The 13,279-nt window shown below is 37.4% G+C and overlaps 1 protein-coding gene across 1 annotated transcript in view; it reads left to right on the top strand.

Annotated features, from left to right (window-relative positions):
- tafa3a (TAFA chemokine like family member 3a) overlaps positions 1-13,279 on the top strand; it is a 112,528-nt gene that overhangs the window by 60,936 nt on the left and 38,313 nt on the right. The window contains exon 2 of the mRNA XM_005729805.1: positions 5,526-5,638. Coding sequence (XP_005729862.1) covers positions 5,527-5,638 — 112 coding nt within the window. The 5' untranslated portion in view covers position 5,526. The remainder of the gene's footprint in view (positions 1-5,525; positions 5,639-13,279) is intronic.

The raw sequence follows: 13,279 nt of genomic DNA, 5'->3' as shown, positions 1-13,279 counted from the left end.
ATCTAATCTAATCTAATCTAATCTAATCTAATCTAATCTAATCTAAATTGGCCATAGTTGGAGATGTATGAGTGTGTGGTTGTTTGTCTCTCTGTTTTAGAACTACGATGGATTTGTGACCTATCTGGGGTGTACTCTATCTTGGCCAATGGTGAAGGATCGCTGGCAAATAAATTTTAATCATTGTATCATTGTGATATTAATAAATGAAATTAAGACATCACAAAAGACTGCTGGAAAATAGTATTTAATTTTATTCACACATACTATACATTTACAATGCACCACACGAGCAAACTGCCAGTGTGTATAGTTATTTGTATATTATCATTAAAGTCGTGTGAAATAACACGTTTCAATTTTTTATTCAGTTGGCATTGAGAGTTTGGAGTCTATTTCAGGAATGCACCTACCAAGCTTATTATTACTGCAGCCATAACTTATGAGATGAGGTGCAAAGGTTGGAAAAGACTTGTTGGGTGCATCCAAACTGATCAACACAACATGTGTATGTGTGTTTCCATCATGTAAAAATCTGCCTTAATGTGTCCCCAAAATAATTCCACCCCATTCAGGGCATTTTGTGATGAACCACCTGGTCTCAGCGCCACATCAGTCAGGTGGAATAATTTTCTTGTTAACCAGCTCCAATAAGCCACCTGAACACTACAGACGCAAGATGGAAATTGGAGTATAATGTGCTAAAATAGATTTAGATTTGGAATAAAACCTGACATCCTAGCAGCTCCAAACCAAAACTCTGCCGTCACAGACATTTCATTTTCATAAAGCACAGTGGCGTGCTCTCAAATTCCAATTATTTCTGGAGTTCAGCTGTCAGATCAGCTTTCTTGTTGGAACAAATCGCAAATAAGTAAAATAAGAGTAAGACGCTGAAATGTTCAATGTGAGTCTAGTACTTTTTTTTTTTTTAGATAAACAGGGATGGAATAAATTGGTAAACTAACAGTGAGATGGAGTCCATTACAAGTGGTGTTTTTCTAGTAGTGATCTCTACTTTGCCCCAGCAGACCAAAGAAGTGAAGACATATTTTTTAATCATGTTACCACTTCATCTGGTCTAATGTTGGAGGCGGTATGTGTTAGTGTTGCACCAAATGTCTGAGAGTACAGGTGAAAATTAGTTTTCAGACTCTGTGGGAGTTAATTTAACTCGTCAGTCCCCGCCGAGCAAAGTAAAAGATCAAATCAAGCCCTTAAATTACAAAGGATGCAACGGTGTGTATCTGTTATTTAATGTCTTGTGGAAGTCACACAAGTTCACGTGATATATCGGGTTGAGTGTGGAAGCCTGTGGAAAGCTGATTTAAATGCATTTAGTAACTCATTAAAAGTTGCTACAGTTTTTTTATACTTTAAAAAAAATTCATAATGGAGTTTGTGTATACTTGGTACATAATATATAGTATTTAAAGGCATTGACAGGTACTTCAGCCCACCACACAGTTAGTTCCCGATGTCACTTGTTTGCCTCACTTGAGATCCATGCAGGCTTCTTGTTTTTTGGTTTCACATAATCCCAATAACAGCAGCAACATAAACCTAAACCCCAGACTTCAAATAGTCCCTTGATGAATTTATGGGTGATATTACAGACACTGTGTCTATGTTTTTCTACAGTCTGTACGTGCTTTTAACATCTTGATTGCATCAGCTGTCTGAGCCTGTACAGAATTAGAGTGCCGTGTTAATATCTCACCAGCTCTGGCTGGCAGTACAAAGGCAGTCACAGTAAAACATTTCCCTCGTATGTGAGACTCTGCCAGATAAGCAAGGGTTGATCTTTTTGCACGAAACCAAGCATTTTACTAATTTGAGTTGCTGCACTGGAACAGAGTTCAAAGCAGAGCTGCGATTTGCGGCTGCTTTCTCATGAGAGAGGAGGCCAGCTCTGTTGGCAGTAAGACGAGCCGCTGATTGTTCCACTCTCCATGGGCCTCTCAGATGAAGATGGAGAGTATTGCAGGACAACAATCATCTGAAAGTACACAAATTTTACTGAGCTGAGCATTGTAAGACAGACCACACAAATAGCAACACTCACAGATAGGAAGTACGGAGAGAAGAGAGAAAAAAATACTTCATTTGTCGCTCCAGAACTGGTGTTGTGAATTTTGTGAAATTATTACTGAATCCATCTGTTGCAATTTCATCTAAATTCTACATCTGCAGCTCCATATCATTGGACTGCACATCACTTGAGCTTTTGGTGAAATAAAACACAATAATTTAATACATGAACCCCAGAGGTGTTCACAAGTGAATATGACTTTGAAATTATAGGCTCAGTCATACGAGGTAGTGATACAGCAAACTGATCTGGGCTTTGTTGCAGAGGCTTACAGAATTTATTATGTTTTTACAAAATGACTATTTTCAGAGATGTTTTATAAGCTACTGCAGTTTTGAAGCTAATGGCTAATGCACAAAAAGGACAAAAAGATTCTTACGTTTGTTTGTTTGCTTCTTTCCCTTTATCACTTGTTATCCTGGAGTTCCCTCAGCTTATTCATTAGCTTTAAGGGAGGGGTATCAAACATATTGCATGTTGATGTCAGTACATACTGAAGTGTATGGAAAGTTCAATGAATGATAAAGAGGTTAAATGCTACTTTTTGTTTAATTTCCTGGGATGTGGATGTTATGAGCAGTGTTGGTCAAGTTACTTGAAAAAAGTAATCAGTAACTAATTACTGATTACTTCCCCCCCAAAAGTAATCCCATTACTTTACTGATTACTTATTTTCAAAAGTAATTAATTATTTAGTTACTTAGTTACTTTTTAAAAACACGATTTACAACCTGAATAGGTAATAAAGCGATAGATCTTTCAGCTCAATTCTACTTTTTCTGCATAATCCATCATACTAAATGTAATCAAGTGAAAAAGTCTCTTTTTAAAACTTTTTTTATTAGTTTTAATCTTTTAACTTTATGCATCAAGCAAAACTTTAATTACATGCAACATTCTCTGACTGGAAGAAATTTGTTTAACATTTAAACCTATTTTCCGCACATTTCAGCACATAAAATAAAATATTTAAAATAATATATTTTTTTGTGTTTACACTCAGTCTTTCAAATAGATGCAAGTGCAACACAGCAGAAAATAAATAAAATCAAAGACTAGCGGTCCTGTTGCTCTATTTTCACCTGTAAAGCAGGAGTGGAGTAGGTGGAGGTTTGCCCTGGTGCAGGTGTGCCGCAGCGGTCATTTGAAGAATCCGCGAGTTTCTCTGTGAATTTCCCATTATGTGGTGCTTGCTTGAAGCTTTAGGGGTTTATTTTTGCTGTAAAAAGACTTTTTCTTCCCACGCACAACGGACACTAATGTTTTTGTCACTTTTTATGGAATCAAACTCAAAGTAAGGTCAGTACTTCCACGCTTTAAACGCTGCACGGTCATACTCTCTCCCGCACTAAATATATTATCCATTCTTGATCTGCACACAGCTGTTGCCACGAATGTCGCACTCGCTTACATCACTGTCATGAGACGTTCTCACAAATAAATCACGGTTTTAGTAATGCAGTAATGCAGCGTTCCTACGGGAAAGTAATGGTAATCTAATTACCGTTTTTGGAATAGTAATCTCTTACTTTACTTGTTACTTGAAAAAAGTAATCGGATTACAGTAACGCATTACTTGTAACGCGTTACTGCCCATGTCTGGTTATGAGACAAACTTTAACATTGTACTTGCTCTTCTGAAAACATCTCAGGAAGCCCATCGGACCGTAAATGTAAATAGATGGTTCATTGAATATGAACATTTTTTCATATAAAGGGAAAAGTGTAGTTTTCATTTTTCATGTTTCCATGCAGTGTAGCATGAGCACTAATGACTTTGAGATGCCTGCTTTAAGGTTATTGTGCACAAATCGGTGGTTTGGCAGTTAGCTGATACAGTTACTGATACTATAATCCTGGTTTCACACATTCAAATGTCAGTGCAAGTGTAATGTAATAAGTTGAAATGTGGTGGTGACGACAGCACAAGCTTTGTGGAAATGTTGTAGATTTTAGAGCTATTCATCTGATTGTGTCCAAATTATTTTCCTTTACCTGACTAAGCAGTTTTGTTGTCTAAACCAAACCAAACTACAAACAAAAATGAAAACTACTTGTCTGACTACTACAGAGAGGAAACCTCAGCACCAGTGAATTTCTTTGTCCAGGACTCTTTGCAGTCCTGTGAAAAATTAAATAAACCCCATGATTTAAGAGCCAAGTAGAAGTAGATTTAAGTAATTGTTTTCTTTATAATGATCAGCCTCTCACAGTACTATGGAGGAATTTTTACTGTTCTTTATAGAACTGCTTTATGTCACTGAGATTTGTGGGCATTAATTTGCATAGATCTCTCAAGAGGCACAGGAATTCATTTGGGTGAGATCTGGATTTTGACTGGACCATTGATTCTTTTTTTTATCCATTTTCTTGTGGATTTGCTTTTATGTTGATGGTGATTGTCCTGTTGCATGACCAAGTTTCAGCTAGGCTTTAGCTGTTTTACAGATGACCTCCCATTTGACTCTAGAATACGGAGTACGGAGGAGTTCACAGTTTACCCAGTAACTGCAAGGTGTCCGGGTTCTGTGGCTGCAAAGCAAACCCAAACCCCTCCACCACCGTGTTTGACAGCTAGTATTTGGTGTTTGTGCTGATATGCTGTGTTTGGTTTTCACCAAACATGCCACGATGTCAGACATCGGCACTTCTCATCAGTCCAAAGAACATTGATCTACAAGTCTTGTGGTTTGTTCATGCGCAACTTTGTAAACCTAAACTGTGCTATCTCCTTCTAGAGGTCTTTCTCTTGGCAGCCCTTCAAAACAAAATTTACTTGTTTAATCTGTTTCAAATTGTACTGTCATGAACTTTTTGGAGCTGTTGGGTTTTTCTCAGTTTCTCTGAGCATTGCACCATTTGACATTTGGATACATTTGCTGGGACGTCTGCACAATATCGTACAATTGTGTTAACACCACACTAGCAAACTGCCAAAACCTCTGTTTTCATAGATATGATATTAATTAATCAGTCCTGTGAAAACAATCTCCCTGTTTTCATGTAACTGTGTGAATTTATTTAATAATAAATAAATACAAAGCAGTTGTGCTTGTTGTGTCCCACTACATGGAACCAATGGGAAAACAGCATGCATTTCCAAAAAACCAAGAAATAACTGAACTTTGACAAGGTGTGTATATTTCCTACTGATCCAAAGCTCATCAGCACAACTCAATTCAAGAGAAATAATTTAATTTTGAATTTTCTGCATTTTCAAACACATGAATAGATACTGGTAGATTGATTTTGTTTGTGTGGGTTGGTTTAGTTTGAGTTAATCCAGTTAAAACTCAGTAGATTCCACCTGTGACTGCCAAGTCATAGCTATGGGAATTTGTGTCCTTGAACTGAAATGAGCCAGGCTGTATATCTGGGTGTTCATATTATGCAAATATGGCTAACTCCTGATTTTGTTGTCCTGTTTTTCCAGAATGCAGGAGAGGGACCTACAGAGCATGTACGGAAGGGCGCTGCTGCTGACCGTCTGTATGGTGTCTCTCTGGGGACAGCTGACCAGTGCATCGTCACATAGGAGCCACATAGGTACACTGCATGTCCTTCCATTCATTAGTTTCCCATTGACCGGTGGCTGAACAGAGTGCTATCTTTCATAAATCATTGTTCATTCATACTATACAGAAACTCAGAAACACACACACAGCAGGATGTTCTGGGCAGGATGCCCAGAACAAATAAAGTCTGTTACTATGTCTGATCAACCTCTGTAGTGAAGAAACTCAGGAAAGCATATAGTCACTGTATTATCCCATTAAAAGCCAGCAAAATCTTGTGAAATGATTTTTTTGAAAATAATGAGCTTGTTTGACTTCAAGATGGGCAGAAAAGCAAAAACCAGGAGCAGCAGACTGTGACAAACACACCAGCAGAATACATATTTAAAGGCAATTCATGCTCAGTTAGAACAAAAACAAACACATGCTATCACTGTGCTCACATTGTCCTTGAAATGTCTAGTTAAGTAGATTGTAATGATTATTGAGAGAAGCCAATAAATTTCCCTGCATACACTTCTTTGTAATTTACTTCCCAGGGATTTATACCAGTACCTGTTAGGAATTATGCATGCATATTGTGTTATTAAATTTTTATTCTGAGCTGTAAATCATCGCTTTAAGTTTCTATTTTACTTGCTATGATGGGCTAACATTTCCCCCCAAAAATATAACACCTGATGTGTTTTCTGATGTGGAAGGATTACAGTTGAGTGCTTTCAGTGGATCCATTCTGACCAAATTGGTACCCCAGTCACAGCATGTCAGACCCAATTCCTTATAGCTCAGTCACATGTTGTGGTCACATTTCATCTCAATGACTTTTTAAAAATAAATTGATATGATTTGTTCAACTTTCTTGCCTTCTAAACAGCAAGGCAAAGATGTACTTTAAGGTTGTGTTTTGTGCACATTAAAATTCAACAGTTTAGCAGTCTTGTAAGTCAAGCATCAAATGGAAAAAAGTAATACCAGTACACTAAGTGCATGCATGCGTCTCAGTGTGTGTGTGTGTGTTTGAAGCAGAGGACAAGACCTTTCAAAGCGATTTTCCTTAATGGAGAGATGGCCTGATCCCTGGGCGTAACGGTAGAAACTGTGACTACACATTGAGATAATGAGCCTTATTCCACTGGAGGACAAACAGCACACAGTGGCTTGAGGGAAACAGCTCCATGTTAGCTGAAAACATATAACCAGCAAAAGACTTTGATAGAGCCAAAACAGGATGGACTACACAAGGAGACTGTACATATTATATGTCACAAATGGATTGCACTACATACCTTGTCTGTGTATGTTCAAATCAAATCAAATCAAAAACAGAGGCTGATAAATATGGCAAATATAACTGTATGTCAACCTGTTTTTTGACTTTGCTATTGCTAGATTAATAATTTGATTCATCATTCATAGGTGCACAGCTATTGAATGTTTTCTTGTTAACTTAAGGTATATGTTTTAGTAAAATGTAATCATTCAACTTTTTAAATCAGTATGGAGAGCTCCACCACATCTAACTTTGTGTTCCTGTGTCCTAAACCAGCATTATTCACATTTACTTATTTCACTATAATAGATTAAGTGTTCTATAAAACACATTTCCATTACACAACCAGTGATATTGTATTGCGTCTTAAATAATTTTTACTTTATATTTTAAGTGCATTGTATATAACTGCACCAACATCAACTGAACAATCAGACATAATAAAATAAAACAACTAAACATAATAAAAATATAATTTTTCAACTGTGAACACACAACATTCAAAACAAATACAATGTGAAATACATGATGTGCAAGAGTGGAAAGCAGTCTCACCAGCTTTTCCTCAAGAAATATGAAATAAAATATGGAACATTCCAAAATATGGAGCATAAAAGATAAAATACAATATATGGACAAACGCTACATACCTTTCCATACTCTTCTGTGTGCTTTGGCGTTTCACATTTTTCATTGTTTGAACAAAGACCCCCGGTACTCATAAAGAATTATTTACACATTGTGATGTACGATAATGTGCTTTTAGCTCTGTGACAGCAGTGCGGGACAGGGCTTTTCCTGGTTAATCATGACCATGCACAAAGGCCCATAAAGGAAAGGTGCTCTGACTTTGACTGGTCTGCACAGGCTTACCTCACCCAACATCTTTCAGATAAACTGAAACCACAAGCTACACATAATAACATAAATACATAGTGTATATAACCCGATCACCTCTCATTTCATGATTTTTCCTAAAATGGATTTATTTGCCGTATAGTTAATTTTGAGGTGTATGGGGAAACTACATCAGTCATTTTCACCCCAATAGAATCAATGTAAAATGCTGCACTCAGCAGGCCTGTTTACACACATTTTGATGTGAAGGCTGTTATAATATGAGTCAGAACTAATGATATGTGACTGATGAATTAAATATGTAGGAAGGTATAGTGAGTTAAAATAACAAATTATTATTTTCACTGCTCTGGCTGTGCAGAGCGTTTGGGGGATGAACTGAACAGAGTCCAGAGTGTGGAGAACTTACCCGAGCAAGCAAAGGGTGAAAGCTGGAGCACAGCAGCAGAATTGGATGTGTTTTAGGTGATCTGTAATGATAATAATTATCTAAATCATTTCAACCCTATAACTGAATCCTAACAGCTGACTTTGTCAAATATTTATTATAATTAGAAAAACTAGGTGACACTTAACAACTTAATTCCTTCAGGAAATTACTTCTTTGCCTTTGCTGTGGTCAAAATGTCCACATACTTTAGCCATGTTTCATATTGTTTCTGTTTTGGAGTGAGCATCAGGAGAGCTTGCCTTTTCGCCTACTCGTGTAATAAACTAATCATTCCAATCAATATGTTCTGTATATATCTCTGTAGACTGACAGTAGAACACCAAATCCAAGTAGTTTGAGCGCAAACATGGTGGATAAACCATTAAATCATCAGGCTTACATTGAACTCTCATTGTTTTTGCATTTGTCCCACTCATGTGGTTTGTGTGCTTATTCCTGTGATTTATTAGGAGAGAGAGAGGGCCAATGAAAGTAGTCTGGCCTGTTCTGCCCAGGCTGCGCTGACACTTCTGTAATCACGTAGCCTGTCCCTGAGCTACAGAGGTCAAGCCAAGGTGCGCCCAATAAACAAACCTCTTTAGCCCTTCTGTTTACTGAAGTGGGGGCTTTGCCAAAGCAATTGAACCTTTCACCATTGCCTGACTGGAGCATGCTGAGCTTACAGCGTGCACACATAACCCCTGTAATAAGACCACTGCATCCCCCAAAGCACTATCTACATTCATTAGCCGGTCATGAAAGAGTGGAGAGGGAGATGAAGGGCGAGAGATGGCGCTAGAAGAAGAAGAGTGGTCCAGCAAGAGAGAGAGAGAACCAGCGTGATAACAACTACCTTTCGGCTTTACAATTTGTTTTGGTCCCATCGATAGGATTTAGACTGATGTTGTGGCCTGGTCAAATGGGAGCCTCATTACTCAGCTATTTAGATGCTTGGACACTTTTTTTTAACAGCAGCTCAATCTGTCTCATTTAAAAAGCAGGAATGAAGCTCTTTGTGGATTGTTGGTCAGTGTCTGTGAGGGGAAATGTAGGAGAGAGGAAAACAGGCGTGAAAAACACATTTCCCACTGAGGCTGTGCGATGCAACATGGCAGCAGCTCCCACTCGTTGAGAGAGGGAAAAGAAAACGCTCTAAGCAGTGCTGTTTACAGGTCGTAAACTTTGCTAGATTTTAAAATATCAAGCATTAAGCCACATGGCTCATGGATAACTACACAAATTGCAAAATGACTTCGGGGATCAGCTTTACACTCCGGTTCTATATTCACATGCACACAAGGGGCCATGCCGCCTTATTAATAAGATGAAACTGCACTGGCTCTCATTTGAATAGAGTAGAATATTTCCATATTTGCTTATGGTGGAGACTTTCTAAAAACTGCGTGATGCACTCTAATGGTTCGTTCTCGAGCTGATTTTTATGCTTTGGGGGATTTTTTTGTATTCTATGCAAATTGGTTTCAACTTTTTTCACTCTTTCCCAAATTAATGGCAGAATCCAACAAAAAAGTTTTTGTTCCCCACACTGTCCCCATCAGAATAATTTCTGGAAAAAAGATATATTAGGATGTGTCACATTAATACAAATTATGAATTAAAATATGCTTACTAGATAAATTAGACTTGTTTTCCTGTGCCAGCCTGGAGGGAAGGAAGGCTATGAAAAAGAGCTTTTCATGCTTGATGGATCTTGATGAGAATCAGGCGGCAGCAGAGCGCTTTTTCTTAGTGTTTAAAGGCTTAGATCATTTTAGAAACTCAAAATAATATAATTTGTTACTATCCAACTTTGAATAGCCTTGGGGTAGATTTAGTCATTGTGTTTTGAACAGTGATTTTTTTTTCTTCACAGTAGAAGAAATATTAAAATGAAATAGCTTGATTATTGAAAAAGTTGTTTTATCCTGTGCATGTCTCTTTGGTTTATACTTAACTCATTCATGCTTCTCTCTGTATTCCCATTTCCACAGATCACCAAATAAGCAAAAAACACTGAAAGTGAAAATAAATATAAAGTTATCTTCCACTGTGGCTGCTAATGAAGATTGCATGAAAAAGTGAATACAGTGTTGTAAAGATATTCGTATTCAAATATTCTTGATGAGATATGGATTAGTCTTCTTAACTGTTAAAATACCTCAAAAAGGTAATATTCATGTTTATTATTAAAATTGTTCCCTTTGATATAAATACATTTTTGACAAGACCTTCCAAGTAACTTCACTTAGCTAACTTTAGAGCAGCATAATATTAGTTTTGCTGGTCTAAATTCTATTATTGTTCAATATCTTCAGCCCTAACAATGTGTTGATGCTATAGATTTGTAAAAATATATAAAAATCCATAAATAAACAGTATCCTCCATAGACACACACACTCTCTCTGTCTTACACACACACACTGACACACACACGCACACGCACACACACACACACTTTATAATAAGAAGTGAAAACCATACTCAAAGATGCACCCAGCCGCTTGAATGAAAAATGCTCACTGAATGCAAGTTTTCATTGCCTGTGTGGCCTGCCGCATGTATAAATGTGTTTCTGTTCTGCTGGCATACTTTAAATTTTGATGACATAGTGCAAAAATTGTAATTGCATTTTAAGTCCCAGGAGACGTTCTAAAAATGTCAAACACCCATGGATTAAAGATACAAATGAGTACAAATAAGAATAGCTATATTTAGGCTTAAAGTTGTTTTTTTTAATGATTGCAAACTGACAGTGAGGTAAAACCCTTTTAAAACTTGGACTAGACAATAGCTAAATAATGAAATAAAACATAATTTCTTTTTTTTTTTTTTTTTAAACATAAAAGTGGTCCATTAAATGTGATTAGAACCAGTGATCAAGGTGCGAGAGAAATATTTATGATTTTGGGAAAAAAATAGTTTATTAAATTAACAAATTGCTGCTAATGTGGTTACGTTTTTTGGGTTTTTGTTGTTTTGTTTTTGAGCTCCCCAATCCCAGAGAGGGGATTTGATTCTCCCACTTAAAACGAAAGACAAATATCAGGTTGACTTAAACAGAATTTTTAGCTAAGACTGATGAATAGGCACATCAAAGTGCAGGTTTTCTTGGAAATTTCCAGAACGGATCACGCAAAGCAAAAATTGTTAAACCTGTGCCAGAGTTAACTAGCACTGGCAAGTTAAAATATTATACAGCAGCACTGCTTGACGCCAGCATTAGTCCTGCCCTTTTGCCAATTGGCTAATCTTTAGTGCTGCAGAATGCATTGGACTAATTGCTGTTTAATCCGGAGACTGCGATATCTTGTCATAATATCAGTGTATTTTAAATACAGGTCTCCTTGGAATTGATTTGAGTCCACCAAAAGGATCAAGTGGATTTTTCTGTGTCATATTTTTTCTTCATTTTGAGACTTCATCATATGTATCTATTCCAATTTCCTGACTTGTATAAAAACCTGTAATGCAGTAAATTTACTGTATCTGGGTCTGTGTTGGTGTGTGGTAGTATTCATTAGCCTTCTGCACAGTCCACATCAGGTCAGTGTGGAACCCTTGCCCAGAGATAGCATGACATTATACGAAGCGGCTGAGGAACAGGTCATCCCCACCCTGGGGATGTGCGGGGATGCGGCAGTGGAGCATTTGTCCTGACATTTGGAGAGCAGGTGGACAACACAATGGTGGGGAGGTAGTAAGCAGAGGGAGATTGAGATGGAGATGTGGGGCTGTTTGAGATGCACTGTGGGGATGACGGGGGTCAGCTCGCCCCATCTTCCAGTGGCAGGTCCTGAGATTAGAAAACCATCAAACGTCCTCTGCTATACACATCTGAATGGCAGCTATAGATGAGCCGTGAGTGGCTGTGTGTGGCCTTGGTTCTATCCTCTGTGTGTGTGGTTGTGTAGCTGACAGAGGGGAACAAGGGGACACTGTATGTGCTGAGAGAATATCAATAGTTTTATTCACATACACAGAGGAATCAAAGTTCAAGCATGATAGTTGGGAATTGTAGCATTGTTGCATTAGTACAGGACATAGTGTTAAAGGACAATTTTTGTTTTTGCTTATGTGATTATTCTTATTGTCTGTTCTAAAAATATAAATGACTGTTATACTATAAAATAAAACATTTTCCCCCAAATTCTGTTACAATCATCAAACCACTCAAACTATACTCTTAATCTACATATTGCTCACATCTAAGGGTCTGTGTAAAGTAAATTTGTTTAGTGCCCTCTCACATGGATGCTAAAATAACTGTCTAGACTGTAAGCATCAATTCTATGCGTGAAAAGGCCTGCAAATTTAGATAACCTACAGTGTGAAAAGAGCACCAAATGTGTTAGATGTCTAAATATCTATTTTATAATACGTTACGTAATTGTGAGCGTATTAAAAATACAGTTATGGTCAGAAGTTTACATACCCATGATAGCCCATTAAGAGTGTAATTATGGGCTTTTAATGATTTCTTTGAACTGTCTTTCCAAGTTGGGATAATTGTATAGCATACATCTTTATTGACTTTAAAAAACGAAAATTTATTTCAGATTTTCTCTAATCCACAAGGTCAAGAGGGTCAAATGACAAGAGGGTCAAATGAATACAAATACTTAAAAACTGTACATTGTCATTTAACTTAATAAGATCTTCGCTAGCATAAAATAGTTTTGTTTTACAGCATTGATTAGATTGACCAATACTCAGGACAGTGGGAAAGTCCAAGGAACTATGTACTGGAAACTGCTGTTGACAATAAAGCAATTTTTTTTTATTGTCATAGACAGAGACGGCACTGACAAAGAACGAAGCCCCTGCTCCAAAATTGACACCTTTAAGTACACATGGACATTCAACATGACAGTGACCTCCTGTATTTCAACCTATTTTTAACCCATAACCAGTTTAACAATAGAACCACCAGTACGGGTATAAATGACCCCCTTGGCGGTTCTAATGTTAAAATGAACCCCAAATGGCCGAATATCCAGCCAGAATTATGCCAGGAGCTTGTTGATAGTTACCAAAAGTTTCTGGTCAAGGTGCAACTTGCTGAAGAACATAGGGAAATTCAAACTTGTTCACCCAATACGATGTGTGTGTGTGT

The sequence above is a fragment of the Pundamilia nyererei genome, unplaced genomic scaffold (assembly GCF_000239375.1).
Source record: "Pundamilia nyererei isolate P.nyererei 1_Seehausen unplaced genomic scaffold, PunNye1.0 scaffold00034, whole genome shotgun sequence".
NCBI lineage: Eukaryota > Metazoa > Chordata > Actinopteri > Cichliformes > Cichlidae > Pundamilia > Pundamilia nyererei.
Note: the sequence above shows the minus strand (reverse complement) of the source record. Positions and strands in the feature narration are given on the sequence as shown.